Here is a 15,901-nt window from a genome sequence, read left to right on the forward strand (position 1 = left end):
GACATATGGATGGGGAAGAACTATGGGGAGAGAGCTAGCTATATGGTAGGGGTTAGGAGAGAAAATGCTTCTTGTAAGTTGAAGAGAATCTTGGAAGCTATAATTAGGGCTTAATGCCTCTGTTTGCCCGAGTTCAGGGCCCAGGTAGTCCTTTAGACCTGAAACATGGGGAGGTGCCAGATATACGGGACGGGTCTTGAGTACCATAGGAAAATTGGTGAGCTCTGGAAAAGGGAATTCTTTGCTACCATCAGCATCTCATGTATAGGGGCATTATGGGAAAATGATGGGAACGATGAAAACTTTCCTAACCAAGTTTGTTAGAAGTGCCTCGTAGAATTTGGATGGCTAGCAAGGAAATGGTTAACAAGTGAGAGGCTTGGAGAGTCTCTGCACATGGCTCCTTTTCATAGGACAGTATGGAAGATGTTTTTAATAAGGAACAAAATGCTGAACAAGTGGTTGAAGATGATATGGTTTGCATTTGAAAGGTGAAAGGTCACGGTAAAATACCTTTTCTTTAGCTAGTCACATAGACTCAGGATGCCTGTGTGCACACAGGGGTGCATGGCACAGAGAGTGACTCTGAGAATGTTTTCCTCATGAGAGCGGAGGCTTTGATCATCCGCTGTGACAGCTCTGTCATTCCCACCCCATCTGATTGTGCACTGTCATTTCAATTTCATGTACGCCTGTTTGTCCACCTTTCTCTTCTCATTCATACTCTGCATGTCACCCCCGCATTTTGTTTCACTGTCACCTCTCCATCTTTCCTTGTCCCTTTATTCGTTTCTTGGACTCAGATCCTTCTGAGCATCTGCCTCTAAATTCTCTCTCCTCCTTCTGTGTCTCAGATATGTGTATCATAGCTCCAAGTGGATGGTGGCTGGCAATGCTGACTCCCCTGTGCCTCCGAGAGTTTACATACACCCGGATTCCCTAGCATCTGGAGACACCTGGATGAGACAGGTGGTCAGTTTCGACAAGCTCAAGCTGACCAACAATGAACTGGATGATCAAGGACACGTGAGTTAAAGGACCCCACTCACCTCTGCACGCCTCACCCCTGCATCCCTCACCCCTGCATCCCCATTTCCCCTTTTGTTTTATAGCTGATTAGGTAAAAATAAGAATCTGCCATTTCAAGTAAGTAAGCATAAATGACTTTTTTTTACTTGTTTCATTTATTACAAATCTAACATTTAGGAAACATTGGCCATGCATCAGCTCATATTTATCAAGTGGAGTTCTTTTTACCTCCAGAGACTCACAGTCCAGTTAAGGATATAAGACAGAAACACAGGGGAGGTTATACACTGGCAAAAGAAACCACAACCTTCAATAGAATAACTCCTCACAATGCAATCCCGAAGAGGAAAAAAAATGAATGACAGTTTTGGCTGATTGGTTGAGAAAGCTGGGATTTTACAAAACAAGTCTTAAGTTCTTCTGGTATAATTGAAACAACCGAGATTATTAATTTATCTCTGGCCAAAAACATGCACTGAGTTTTCAATCAATGCCAGCATCATTCCTGGTTGCTGTTGCTATTTTCTTCAAGGAGCTATGTTCTGAGTTGGTCAGATCAAAGCTTTTACGTCATCTGCACCTCTATCGACAAGTGTAGACTCTGTAGACAAATGTAGAATGTCTACAAATTCAATGAGCACGAATAACTATGCAGAGGCAACATGAACATCTGCTGAAAACTTGAAGGTGGAGGGAAAGATGACAGAGGGCAGAGGTTAAGAACTTGCAGTGGAGTGTTGTCTTAGCACAAGAATGGGTGGTCAGAACCACATCTAACATCCACGATGGGTGCGACCTGTCATGTTTCCATATGCTATCTATAGCTTAGTTCTCGCCATTCCGGACTGCCCTGGTTTCTAGGTTCTCGTGCTTCCCATCTTAATCCATCCTAGTCCTATAATGCTTCTGCTTTTTGATTTATTTTGCTTGAGGGTTTGAAAAGATTCAGGAACCTTAAAGCCATGCAAAACCTTTCCTCTTTGAATTTTAGATCATTCTGCACTCCATGCATAAATACCAGCCTCGAGTCCACGTGATCCGCAAGGACTTCAGCAGTGATCTTTCGCCCACCAAACCTGTGCCTGTGGGGGATGGAGTAAAAACATTCAACTTTCCTGAGACCGTGTTTACCACAGTCACAGCCTATCAGAACCAGCAGGTAAGAGGCCACTGTGGTGAGCCTGCTGCCTCACAGTTTTTAGAGAAGGTTTATCTTGTTTTTGGTGAGGAATGCTTAGTTCTCAATGACACAGAAAAGTTGGAATTAGAGACACCAGTTTTTGAAAAAAAAAATTTCTTTTATACATTACACTCCAACTGCAACCAATCTCTCTACCTCATCTCCTTTCCTTTCCTCTAGATCCACTCCTCTGTTTCCCTTCAAATTAGAGCAGGGTTCTGAGGGGTGGTGGTGGTGGTGGTGGTGGTGGTGGTGGTAATAATCAGCTGAACTTGTCATAACAAGGTACAATAAAACTGTACAAAACCTTACAGTAAGGCTGGATGAAGCAACCCAGTAGGAGGAAAAGGCCCCCAAGAGCAGGCAAAAGAAAAGCACACCCCTCACTCTCACTGTTGGGAGTCCCATAAGAACACCAAGGTACATAGCTTATCTGCAGAGGACCTAGCTCAGATCCATACAAGGTCCACAATTGTTTCAGTCTCCATGAGCACCCGTGAGGTCTTAGTTGATTCTGTGGGCCACGTTCTCATGGGAGAGACATTAGTCTTGTAGCACACATGGAACATTGGTAATGACAGCGTGGTGATGGCCAGTGGCAGCTGACATGGTCTGCATTTAGCTCAGGAACACGTTCCTCCATTTAGAGCACCTAGTTGTCTTTATGTCTCCCTGTGTTTGTGACCTTTTCCCCATCCTGACATTTCTCATTATACAGGTTTGATTCCTGCTCTTTCTTGTATCTGAAGATTTCTGTGTATATCTCTCTTCTATGTGATCTCAAAGCCATGAGGCCTCTAAGCTGTAAGATACACATCTTCATTTCCAGACTCTGTACATTTCCATGCAATCAACAGCTACAACAGGGATCATTGACATTTTGTTTCTGGCACGTACACATTTATTCACTAAGTAGGTATTGGGAAATTATTGGATTCTAGTCTTTGTAGAGAGATAGAATTGGCTAATGAAATAGTTTAGAGGATTAGTTTCCTTGCCAAGAGCTTTAGTTGGGAGAAAACATGTAAATACACAATGACAACAGTACAATAATCCAACAACAAACACAGGACAGAGAACTTCTTGATCTGTAGAATGAGAAAGCGTTCCTCGAAGTGCTGATCCATTTTTTGAGATAGTTACACACATAGGAACCAGCCAGACTCACATAGAAGATAGCTGGTAAGAATTGGACCGAGGTGACCATAGGGCATTAATGTTCTAAGCATTACTCAGTTTGGCTTTGTGAAGACAGTGGTTGGATGAATTTATAAGTGATCTCTTACTTTATTAAGTTCTCTAAAACATACATCAAACCAGTTTTATATCATATTTTCTATTGTCAAATTGTCCGATTAGTAAAATACTTGCAGTGAATGGATCCTTTGCTGAAACAAGATTTCAGTTTATTAAGCCTATATATTAGCATCCTTTCATTTGGGAGTGATTGGAAGTAAAATGAACTTCCAATGTCACCGTTTTTGATGCTCTTTGAACTAGATGCTCTATTTTGTGCTTAAAGCAACTGAGGAAAAACATCTGCTAATCATCAAGCTCTTTCTTTGTACCAGTGAGGTGATGGTGGTGGGTTTTTTTTAATAATCTATGTCTCATATGGAAAGGCTATCTCTAGCTGTCTTACTCTACTGGGTAGCATTCCTTAGAGGTTCTTTACTCTCTGAGGAGAATAAGCACTCTGTTGGACTTTCCTTTTCAACATAGTACAGTGTTCCTAAGTTTGGATTTTCTTTGCAGATGCCTTATTTTACCTAAGTTAGGGGAGAACCTGAGTTTGCTTTGGACACTGTTTAAATTACTGAGTCCTTCCAAGCTTCTTGCAGAGGAAGGTGCAGAGACCACAGCGGGCTGCACAGAAAACTTCAGTAAAGTTCTCAAATTTTGATACAACCTTAAGCAACAATATGCACTTGGCCTTTTAAATAACTGGGACCTGAGGTTCACTGTGTTTCATAAGAGAGGGACTGTGAGTCCAATTACTGTTTTAATTAGCAATTTTTTTCTTCTTCTGAGGGTAACACTGTGGTAATGAGCATTTGAACTTCAGGACATATGTAGTAGAAAAATAGAGAATACTGAACATTAAACATAGAACTATTTCATCCAGTCTGAGTTTAGAGGCCAAGAGAGTGGTTATTGTAACCCACCTGGAAGGCAGAAGCTTTCATTTACCTTGAGAGTGAAGGGGGATTTAACACAGGTACCTGATATCTCTCTCATTACTCCATTTTCTCCAGTAGAAGTATCCACTGTCTGAGTGCATTTTACTCAGATATATATTCTGTCTGCAGGTGGTCTGGGCTGGGACAAGTGGCATGATTAAAAGCTCGAGATTCCGTAGCAAGTACACCTGTTTAACTATGACTGAAACCCTGGTGAATTGTCTGACCTTGGTTTCTTAACTCCTTTCAATTTGTGCCTACTGTAGCCACAAATATGCCTGCCTCGTGGAGTTGTGTGGGGTAGTTGTGTGGTGTATATGAACCAGCCAACACTGCCATATGGCTGCGTGTAAAAAGATATGGAGGGAAGTGGGGGATAGAGGCAATTTTAAAGAATAAATTGCTCATTAGGGAAAAGTAGATTGTTGGGAATTGGACAAGGTGCATTTGCTTGTGAAGGGATTATGGCAAATGGGTTACTACTTTGATCTCTGTCTTTGTGCAAAGCTGATGAATTCATGATGTGATGATGTTCCTAATGGATGGGTCGCATTCGCTTCTGCTGGTTTTGAGTTTGAAGTAACAGCTTTTGCCTATTTAACAAGTCCCCAGTTGCTGCATAAATCAACCAGCACGATTGTTTAATACTCCCTTTGGCTGTATAGATGAGATTTAATATAATACAGCACCTTCTAATAAAACAAAACAACCTTGGGTTTTTTCCCATAATAGCAGTAATTTTCAGGCATTTCCTGAAGAGTCTGGGGAACAGAAATTGTTCTTTTGTAAGACATATCTTTTCATTGCTGTGTTCTTATTACCCTCTATGTTCTGTTATGAGCATAATTAATATCTTTTGATGAAGCTGTTTATCATGAGTATTTTAAAGGAAATGGCTAGGAGGCCTGTGTGGAGGAAAAGACAGTAGTAGGTCTTCAGCGTGCTCAGGAAGATGTCTGGAGGAACAGAGTGAAGGAAGCCCAGTGGAAGGAATGGGACTTAGCTGAAGTATTAACAGGTCTTTCCAATGAAGATCCGTGTCCTGTAGCATAAACAGCAGCAGACCAGACATCTGGAAGGCTGGATCAGAGTCCTACATCTCTGTGAGCATCTCACTCACGTTGAGAAAGCAACTTTCTTGGTCTAGACATCAATTTCTCCTAGAAAATGAGTCATCTGAAATTATTTATTCCTCCATTTACCCCCAAAGAGTATTGGAAGCAATATCCTCTCATTAACCTGAGGTAGCATAGCATGAATGTTTGGTAAATTTTGCAAGATTCTTGTAATATTCTAGATCATATTTTTTCAACAGGTCCATTCTTGAGAGGTAAGAACTTTGTATTTTGCTTTTAACAAACAAAGCACCCTAAATTCTTTTATCTATCTTCAATTAATTAAGGCACTATCCTCGGTGACTTGTTCTTAGTCTCAGGACTACACATCAAAATCTCTCACAAATATTCCTTTTGACTCCATTTCCCCTAATAACACATTTTCCTCTTTTTAATCTCATTGCTTCTGCCCTTTCTCTGCCCTGCCCTCCCTGCTCCCTGGCTCTGAAGGCAGATTTATCTTGGTTTCTTAGATCCACATCTGAATGTCTCCCTAGCTGTTTCACAGCATTACTAGAAGGATCTTGCTTAAGCATAATGCCGACTCCATTATTTATCTGTCACCAATTCTCAGTGAAGCCTCAGGCCTTTGATGGCCAATCACTGGCTTCATTTCTAGGCCCATTTACTGTTATTCCCATCGCACACTTGCAAGAGTACAGGGATCTCACTTAAGTTCTATTGTTGAACTCATACTGCCTTGCTATTACAGGTAGGTTCCCAGGAATGGTCCCCTCCTTCCACCTTCTCGGTCTGTGTTTCTTTCAAGTTTGGTGAAAATATTAACCTCCACCCGTGTAACCTGCTTTCCTGGTTGCAAATGAGCTCAGCCTTTATGGCCCTCCTGGGACACTGTACTGCTTCATGATCTTTCACTGCATTAGGGCCTTCATGTAACTGTATCTAAGCTTCCTCATATTTGATGGTACTTTTTGAGAACAATTAAACAGTGCATGTGATGTGGTAGAAATTGCCAATTGGAAGTTGAGAGGTGTTAGTGAGTTCTGAACTCTGCAGCTGGTGGACTGCCCTGCTTTGGTAAATCACTGTTCTCCAGTGTTCTTACTTGGAAATTGATCTTGGGGTCTGAATCAGCATCAGCATTCCGAAGTTCATTGAAAAAAAAAAAGACAACAGCAACCACAGCTACAAACATAGGCTGATCCATTTTGGCCTGTCTATTTTTTGATGCAAAATGTTTTTTACATTATGAAATATTGATACCAGTAGAGTATAGATATTAATTTTTAGAGTTAGAATAAAATCCTGGGACATGAATGTTGATCCGTCAAATGTTGGAGGGGGGACTAGTCCAGCTTGTGAAATTTTAAAGCCTACAAGCCATGAATTAGGATGAGGATGCTTCCACAATTTTAAACTACTGACATCTGATTGGTGGCATGGCTTTGGGCATGTGTTTTTACCAGTGATACATCCCTGAGAGCATTAGCTATCATGACTTTGCTACTGTTTTGTTTTAATATATCCATGACCCTGCTTCTTTCATGATGAAATGTGAATTAAACATTCTTAAGTTCACGTAGTATTTATGTATTCTTCTACCTTTCCCTTGCTTCCTTATACTTGTCTTCCCAATCTGTAGACTCTCAGAGTTCCTAACACACTGAAGTAATTATTGCTAATATTTGCTCTCAGAATGCCAACTTGGCAGATCTATGAGAGAGAAGTACACTGTGCCCAGAATCTCAGCACAGAGAGTACATTGGTAGACTGGGCATGATGGTGACTGAATACTTTATCCATTTTCCTGGAAGATGCTGATGCCTGTGGAATTATCAGGAAGTTTCCATTGTGGTCTTTGTCTTCTCTGAGGGCAAAGACTGATGAATCTTGATTTTCTTTCCTAAGCAACGAACTAGATTCCAAAAAGATATAGCCATGCTCTCCCTATGTAACAGCCTTATTCTTGGTGAGATTTGGCTCCACAGATCAGAAAGGAGGCCTGACAGCATTGCCAGGTTGTGGAAGTAAATCCAGCAGGACTCTGAGCTACTTCCTACATCCCACCCTGCCCAGCCAGCTGTTCTCTAATTTGCAATTAGACCAATGCAGACTTCTTTTGAACACATTAGTTCAAGTGGTTTTTGATTGTTTTTTTTCATTCTTTGCTTTTAAGGAGAATTTATTTTTATTTTATGTACATTGGTGATTTGGCTGCATGTATGTCTGTGTGAGGATGTCAGATCCCTTGGACCAGGAGTTACAGACAGCTTCCATGAGGGTGCTGGGAACTGAACTCAGGTCTTCTGGAAGAATAGCCAGTGCTCTTACCTGCCGAGCCATCTCTCCAACCCTTTTGCCCTATTCTTGGTTGAAAATTTTCTAATCTGTATGATTAAAATGTAAAGAGGAACAACTGAGCTCTGTATTAAAGGGTCGTGTAGCCTGGGTTCTATCTGATCATGCCCATCTTCAGGACCCATCTCCAGAGCCTGTGCTGCTCATGTCCATACTATGGGTTGTTACCGCTGACTGAACAATACGAAGGTTAGGAAAATAAAGTCAGTGATGAATACTGCTTTTTATGGCCTTCACATCTCCCATGTCTTCTCCTTTTCATGGGGCAGTGACTGAACACGATTACTCTTGAACAACTTCAAGGACACTTGAAGTTACTAATTGACCTTAACTTAGCTGGAAAGACACTCATGATCTTTGTGATGCAGAAGTGAAAGCAAGCAGATCTGAGGGTCGAAGGAGGGCTTGGGGGAGAATTGCTCAACCTTGTCTTGGCTTTGTGTTAGTGATCTTGGTTCCCACATAATCATCTATTCATTCATTCCTCATTTAACAAAAACCCATTGGGTGCCTAATGCATGACATTCTAGGCTCTACTTAATGAAACAGTACTTAAAATTGATGTGAACTCTACCTGTCGCACAGAGGACGAGACAGTGAATTGGAAATAGGAACGAAACATAGTTGGATTAAGAGGAGAGATGGGGGTTTGGGGATTTAGCTCAGCGGTAGAGCGCTTGCCTAGCGAGCGCAAGGCCCTGGGTTCAGTCCCCAGCTCTGAAAAAAAAAAAAAAGAAAAAAGAAAAAAGAAAAAAAATAGGAGAGATGGGTTAAGGGTATTTTAAATTGAAGAGACCAACAGAGGAAGGGGAGTTGTCTCCTGTGCACAGACTTTAGAACTGAGATTTAATATGAAGTCAGCTCTGTGAGGGCCTCTCGAGAGAAGGGTTTGAAACACAGCAGCATGGACTGCAGTTCAGTTTGGCTGGAGCCTGTGGACAAGGGCGGATCAAGGAGGCTGGATTGAAATCTGTTCAGGGGTAGTCAATGAAACATGCTGTAGGAATGTGTAACTGCAGATCATTGGAATTGCTTAGACCGGATAGTAGGTAGAAGGAAGGAGGTCAATTTTAAGACCATTTAGGTTAGTTTAGTCAAGGAACTGTCTGTGGTTGGGAGGTGAGAAGACATATTTGAATCTCACTAGTAAAACAGTATGACCTGGAGTTGGAATTCACTCAGACGTTCTCTCATTCCCCTCTTCATATTTTAAACATATATACATGTATACATACACACATACATACATACATACATACATACATACATACATACATACATTTATATATATAAATTTTGTGTAGCTGGTTTCCCTAAAAGGCCTTGACTAATATGTAATAGAGTAGGGCAGGGGAATAGATCCCTTTGTATTTCTATTTTGACTTTCTATCTCTTAGCATAACTTGATTTGATTTGGGTGCACATCTCTTCCCCCACTGGACTTCAGGCCTCTAGTTGTATGTTGCACACCCAGGGTGAAAATGGAAGATTTATGTGTCCTCATGGGTGCTTGTGGGTTCTTATATGTTCTCTGGGTTCATTGCAGTGCTGTGGCCATCTGTTCAGTCTGTTGTTGGGTCCCTGGTATGATACAGATTGAGGAAGATGCTGAAGTGAGGCTTTGTTTTCTTGCCTCTTAGGTCTCCTTTGTGACCCAGCATTCCTCCAGATCTTATCCAAGTCCTCTATTTAGCTTCTGATGAGTCTGTAACATGTCTGTGTAATTGTTAACCATCCCTCATACACACAACATACATACATGCATGCATGCATATATAATACATACATAGATACATACATAGATACATAGATACATAATAGATACATACATAGATACATAGATACATAGATACATAGATACATAGATACATAGATACATAGATACATAGATACATAGATACATACATACATACATACATACATACATACATACATACTCTTCTGATCAGGCCCTAGGTTTCAATTTGAATGGGAAGACCTAGGCACAGGAAGCCCAACTCTTTGTCTCCAAATGGGAAAGAGAAAGATAATTCTTAACTTCAAAGTCTTTCAACTTGCTGATTCTTCTGAGTTTTTAGGCTAAGTTGCTTTTGTTGTGAATCTAATTATGATTGGTTTTATGTTGTTACTACTCCACATGTCTGCCTTTTGTTCTTCTAGATTATAAACTTCTTGAGAGCAAAGAGGTGACACAGCCACATGTTGAGTGCCCACCAAGCCTGTCACCTGTGTCACCTGTCACCTTTAGCACAGAAAAAATACTTGATAACTAATGATCATCACAGCCACACTCTTCCTAAATCTCTCCAAACCTCCCATTAAAACTCTTGGAGCAAGTACAGGAGTGCTATTTTACCAACATCTTTGGCCCTTTCTATTAAATTTCCATACAAATCCCGTGGCCTGGGCTGTGGCAATCACATCCTCAACTATTTCTCCCAAGCCATGAACTAGAATGTGATATTTACAGGGGTCTCTGGAGTCACCCCAAACACAGCAGTGCAACTGTATATCAGAAACCACTATCATAAATGAGTTGGACAGGATAAGCCAACTTGAAAGAGAAAATAAAATATTATAACCCCAACTTGAAAAGAAAATATGGTGTGTGGTTTATTGCAGTGGGTTATGGGGAAAGAAAGAACTGATTTTTAAGTCAAACACAGAAAAGCAGTGACACTCTTTAAATTCAATACAGTATTCACATGGCAGACACCGGACTTCAGAAAGCCAAACCTTTAGGCTCCTGCTCTGGTCTATAAAATAGATGTAAAATTGCCTTTGCTACGTTATTAGCACACCATTCGAGAGGCAGGGAATGCTTAGGGAGCAAAATAACCTTGAAGCCAGTCTGGAGCTTTCAAGTTAGAGTCTGTTTGTGGGAATCTCACATTGCGTTTTAAAGACATTTTAAAGGCTCTGGCTTTGGAAAATTCTACTCTGACGATGTGAGAAGGAAGAAGGACTAGGAAATGGCTGCAGCAGCGGCACCGACTTTCATTGTCTTAGTGAGAATAGGTTTTGCTGTTAGCAGCAATCTGAGTCTTCCCTTAAACGATGAGATTTCCGTATTTCTAGACTTGCTTTATGCAGAGTGCCTTTCGTTTATTTGAGCTCCCAGCCCTTAAGTTGTGTAATAATGAATTTGGAAGATGTGCCTTTTGCTGGAGGGAACTTGGGGATTCTTGAATAAACCACTTATTTCTCTCTCTTTGAATCAACACTATTGCAGAGTATAGAAGCATTTTCTGGGAACCAGGAGTCAAGGGCCAACAACGAGAGATGGGGAAATTAATTTCATAGAACATTTTCATATTATTCTGAAACTTCAAAATTTCAAATGAGCTTGAAAACTCTGAGGGATCAGCAAGTCGAAAGGCTTCATATTTTTTACCTTAGAGATTGCAGGAGGGCCAGATCTTGAAGGATGTGTATAATTAAATTTTTAAACTCTCATCTGGAAGCCTGAGGGTCTATGGCTTCAGTAGAGCAAGTCATTTACATCTGGTTCAGACACAAAGGTATCAAAATGCCTCCCGTGACCAAGGCTGGAAGCAGAAACACCAGGGTTCATATGGAACGTGTTGTTTAGGCATTTTCTAGTCTAGAAGCATGAGGATGATATATTCAATGGTGTTAGGATTTACTGGAAATAACATAGGATGCAATCGCAGAGTCTGAGATATTAAGAGGAGGTTAAAAATGAACGGCCTCCGAGAACCTGGCCAATAGGTGTATGTGCTGGTTTTATCACTCCTGTAAGCAGCCTCTGCTCCTTCTGATCTGCTGGTGAGTCTTGGAGACCAAATGAAATGCATTTCATGTAGCTTCATTTGGTTTTATATTTGAGGAACCCCAGCACTTTGGGTCAAAGCTGAGGAGCCTTTTGCGTCATTTCTACAAACATTTCAGGTCATTGAATGAGCAATTTCTGGTAGCAGGAAAGGCACATATTATGCAAAATGGGAAATGCAGCCAATTATTTGGCTCCCATGGTCCGAAGCTGATTTCCTGTTGGTAGTTTCTTGGACTGAACTGATGAATAGAACCATTTCTTCATCACTCATTCTCTTACAGAGTGCACTCAACAAGCCTTCCTGAAGGGCCTCCCTGTGCGTCACCAACAACGGACCACACCACCATTCAATGTTTGTTTTCTGTGTTTGTCTGCACACAAACACTAGTTTGTCACTAGTTTGGAGCAAGGACAGGGAGTGGGAGTGAGATCACAATCACACACAGGGCAAACCTTGGTTGTCAGAAAGAAGTGAGTTACACATCTGGGTACCAGGCCTAAGCCTTATGTCAAGCCGAAATTTAAATCTCTAAAAGGAAATGGAATAAAAACAACAGCTGTTATTAATAGAGTGCTTTTTTTTGGTTAATTTTCAAGGGGTAACACGAAAGGAAATCAGCTAATATGAAAACAACTGATATTTGTTCGTTTGTTTTCAGATCACCAGATTAAAAATTGACCGAAACCCTTTCGCTAAAGGATTCAGAGATTCTGGCAGAAACAGGTAAGAATTCTATGATAAGAAACTTACTGACTTCTTGATGAAATTCCTTCCCCCAGATCTCATTGGTGATCCTTGGGCTCCCGATTCCCAAAGAGCGCTTGTAACTCTGCAGCGGCACTGATTCAGAAATGGATAGCTTATCCAGGAGTCCCCAGGTCCCCTCCCGCAGAAAGCTCATCTTCCAAACTTTTGTCACGCAACTTAAAATACCATAACCAATCTTTCATGCTGTTCTGCCCTCTACATTATGTTCTGTGGTTCAGTCTATGTAGAGTGCAAGTCACATGGTGATTTATCGTTATCGGTGGAGTGGCTGTCAGTGCAATGGTGTACTGCTCTGGTATTCTGAAGGCTGTATGGCCTACAGTGGTGTCTTACACCCTTCACATTTCTGAAAATGGAAGATTTCAGAAAATTACTACCTTCATGAGCTGAATTTGTAAAAACAAGTATAATAATTTTACTCCTGGGGAATACCTCCAAGACACATGCACTTCTGACTTTATAAAGGGGGGGGGGTGTTTCTAGAATACCACCTTTCTCTTTTCATTTTTTAAAAATAATTTTTCTAGTGTTTGAGATTAAAATTATGACAGTCCTTCCATTCTTTTCCACCGTCCAAATCATCCTATGTATTCTGCCCCTGCTCCCCTTACAATTCAAAATTCATGTCCCTCTCTTTGTAGTGTGAGTGTGAGTGTGAGTGTGTGTGTGTGTGTGTGTGTGTGTGTGTGTGTGTGTATTTCTAAATATACAAATCCAATCTTCTCTGTCTGTACAGTGGTACGTGCATGGATGTTTTTGTGCCTGACCATTTGGTATTAGACAACCAACTGGAGGCAGAGACTATTTCTCCTTCTCTCAGCTTTCCCTAGCGGCCTGTAGCTCTTGAATGGGGGTTGTGCACTCTTCTTTCTCCACATTAGGTTGCTCGTTTATGTTGTCTTTGTTCAGGTCATGCTCAGATAGCCATGCTGTTGAGACGTCGTGTGTGTAGCTTCTCTCATGTCTCTAGGGGACACACTCTGACAGTAACCTTCCTGTCCTTCTGGCTCTTAGAATCTCCCCGCCCCCCTTTCCAAACTGATACTTGAGCTTTGGGTGTGAGGGTTGGGCTGTTAGATGTGTTAGCTGGGCTTTGCTTCGTAACTCTTATCTTTTGGCTGGTTGCTGTTTTCTGCAGCAGTCTCCATCCGTTAGAGCAAGGAGAAGTTTCAGTGATGAGGGGGAATACCAGCTTTCTTTATTACCAACACCTTTGGTTTCAGGACTTGCCAGATGGTCACAGGATTATTTTCTCCCATTGTGAAATGTCTTTGAGACTATACTGATTTTTTGACTGATAACACTTTCTTCTAAATGATTTCCTACATAAAATTAAAATCTATGGCAACTTGGGAAGCCAGACATGTCTTCAGCTTCCAATTAGGCAGTTTCACCAGGTACTGGCACTAGAGACTGGGAGAGTGTGATGGGGACACCGGTTGTAGCATGGGCATTGCGACATGATTGACTTTCAGCAGACACCAGGCTTCTTTCATAATCTGCAAGGACTGCTTTACATCTGGACAACAGATTGTCAGGCATTATCTTTGGTATTCTCTCTACAGAAGTTTTTTTTTTTTGATAAATCAACAATTTATATTTAGAACGATGAAAGATGAGATACATTATCCAATCACAGACCAGTGTTTGAGCATGAACAGACCCCATGTGTGATGGCGTCTACCTTAGGGTAAAGATGTGCAGTGGGCATATGTCTAGATTTGAGGAAGGACATTCTATGATGCCTACACAATGACTAAACCACCTAATCACATTCCCCGGGTAGGCCATGGATGGCAAGGATATTCATAGCCTGTAGCTTGGAGTTCATGGATAGCTTCAGGATCTGTGAATTCCTAGTGTACACTTCACTAAACCATAGATGTATAGTACAAACCGCCCACGGTGATCATTTCTTTCACAAAATATCTTAGAGGAGCACTTTTTTACTGAACTCTTATCGTATATTCGACATACATCTAGATAGCTATAAATTTCATTTGACTCAAAATCCATAAGGTCACCTCCACTGAGTAACATAAACTTCACTCAATTTTCCAGTGTTTAGCTAACATTAAGTTACGTGGTCTAGGTAACAGTATTCTAGAACTCAGTGAGTGAGTGACTCTTGGTCAAAAGATTTCCTGTTTCACAAAGGTCTTCTTCTTCATAGCCGTGTCAATAAAGAACAAACACATATTCATTCTGTCTCAGATGTGCTCCACCTTTAACTCATTGCCCAGGTCACCAAAAGCATTTCCATTTTCTGAATTTCTAGGATACTGCTCTCTGAGCTTCTTGAAGACTTAATTAGTGATAAGGTATTTAAAAAATGGCAGGGTACTCATGGTAGGCAGGCCATGGATGGCAAGAGTATTCGAAGTCTATAGCTTGGAGATCATGGATGGCTTTCAGGGTCTGTGGGTCCCTAGTGTGTAAGTATAACTGTGTACATGAGCAGTTGTATATTATTTTTTCTGATAAGTCTGTAGTGCTCTGTATATTTTGACATATCCACCACCCAAGGTAAGAATTTCTGCTCTATACCTGAATATTTATCTCCAGGGCCAAGCATGGTCATATCATTTATTCAGCTATTCTTTTCTTTTCATTGGGGGAGGGTGAGACTCTCTAGTAGTATTTAGTGTTTTGTTTATTTTCTTATGGATGTTTAATGTATCACTTTTCTCCCCCTGCTACCCCCTTGCCTTTGTGTTTCATTGGAGCCCTTGCAATGTGTAGTATTTGTTCAAACACCTATTCTAGAGTTGATTTTTATTCCTCAGCTAGAGCTTCCTGTTGATCGGCACCCCACTCTTAGGAGTTATAATAGAAGGTATACACTCTTGGAAGTTACTATTTAGAATGTTCTTGTCTGCGTTGCATAGATAGCAAGGAAAAATTCATAGATTTTTGATAAAAATCAATCAGAAGGTCAAGTGGGAATGGAAGCTGTTTCAATAGGACGGCTGAGGTTAGATGATCCAATGCTAAGAAGCAGGTAGAAGGGAGGTTTCTAGAAATCAGGTGTAAGGACAGACGTGTGTTTGCTGTGTTTGCATATTGGGGAGCCTCTGTGGCTACAGTGAGGCCCTTTTTATAACTGCGTCTCAGTAGCATGGGATGGGAAATGCCCGTGTATGACAAAATAGCTTGTGCTCACTAATATTAAACCTATGCTTCAGGAACCGAGGCTCACTGCCTTCTGCCTTGAGACTATGACTGCTATGTGTTGAGGGATTGGCTACTGGCTACTTAGCTGAACTGCTGAGAGGAGTTTCTCCTGGGGACTAGGGAATGAATGTCTTGCTGCTCAGAGATGATGGGGGTTTTCCTCTCCTGCTTGATGGGCTGCTCTTCTCTGTAAGACTCCTTGAAAATACAACTATGGGTAAATCAAGGACAGACTGTTTATGTGATAGTGCAGAAGGCTGAGGTTGGAAGTCAGGCTTAGCCTATTTCTTATAGTAAGAGAATTCTTTCCTATGCCATATCAAACCCTGCAAGCCATAC

General features: G+C 41.2%; 1 protein-coding gene across 2 annotated transcripts in view; it reads left to right on the forward strand.

The window, feature by feature from the left end:
• Nucleotides 1-15,901, forward strand: part of Tbx15 (T-box transcription factor 15) — a 104,964-nt gene that overhangs the window by 63,266 nt on the left and 25,797 nt on the right. For both annotated transcript variants that reach the window (NM_001395075.1, XM_087619918.1), the window contains 3 exon segments: nucleotides 855-1,026; nucleotides 2,021-2,188; nucleotides 12,279-12,343. In NM_001395075.1, coding sequence (NP_001382004.1) covers nucleotides 855-1,026; nucleotides 2,021-2,188; nucleotides 12,279-12,343 — 405 coding nt within the window.

This window comes from Rattus norvegicus, chromosome 2, assembly GCF_021556685.1.
Source record: "Rattus norvegicus strain SHRSP/BbbUtx chromosome 2, alternate assembly SHRSP_T2T, whole genome shotgun sequence".
In the NCBI taxonomy this organism is placed as follows: domain Eukaryota; kingdom Metazoa; phylum Chordata; class Mammalia; order Rodentia; family Muridae; genus Rattus; species Rattus norvegicus.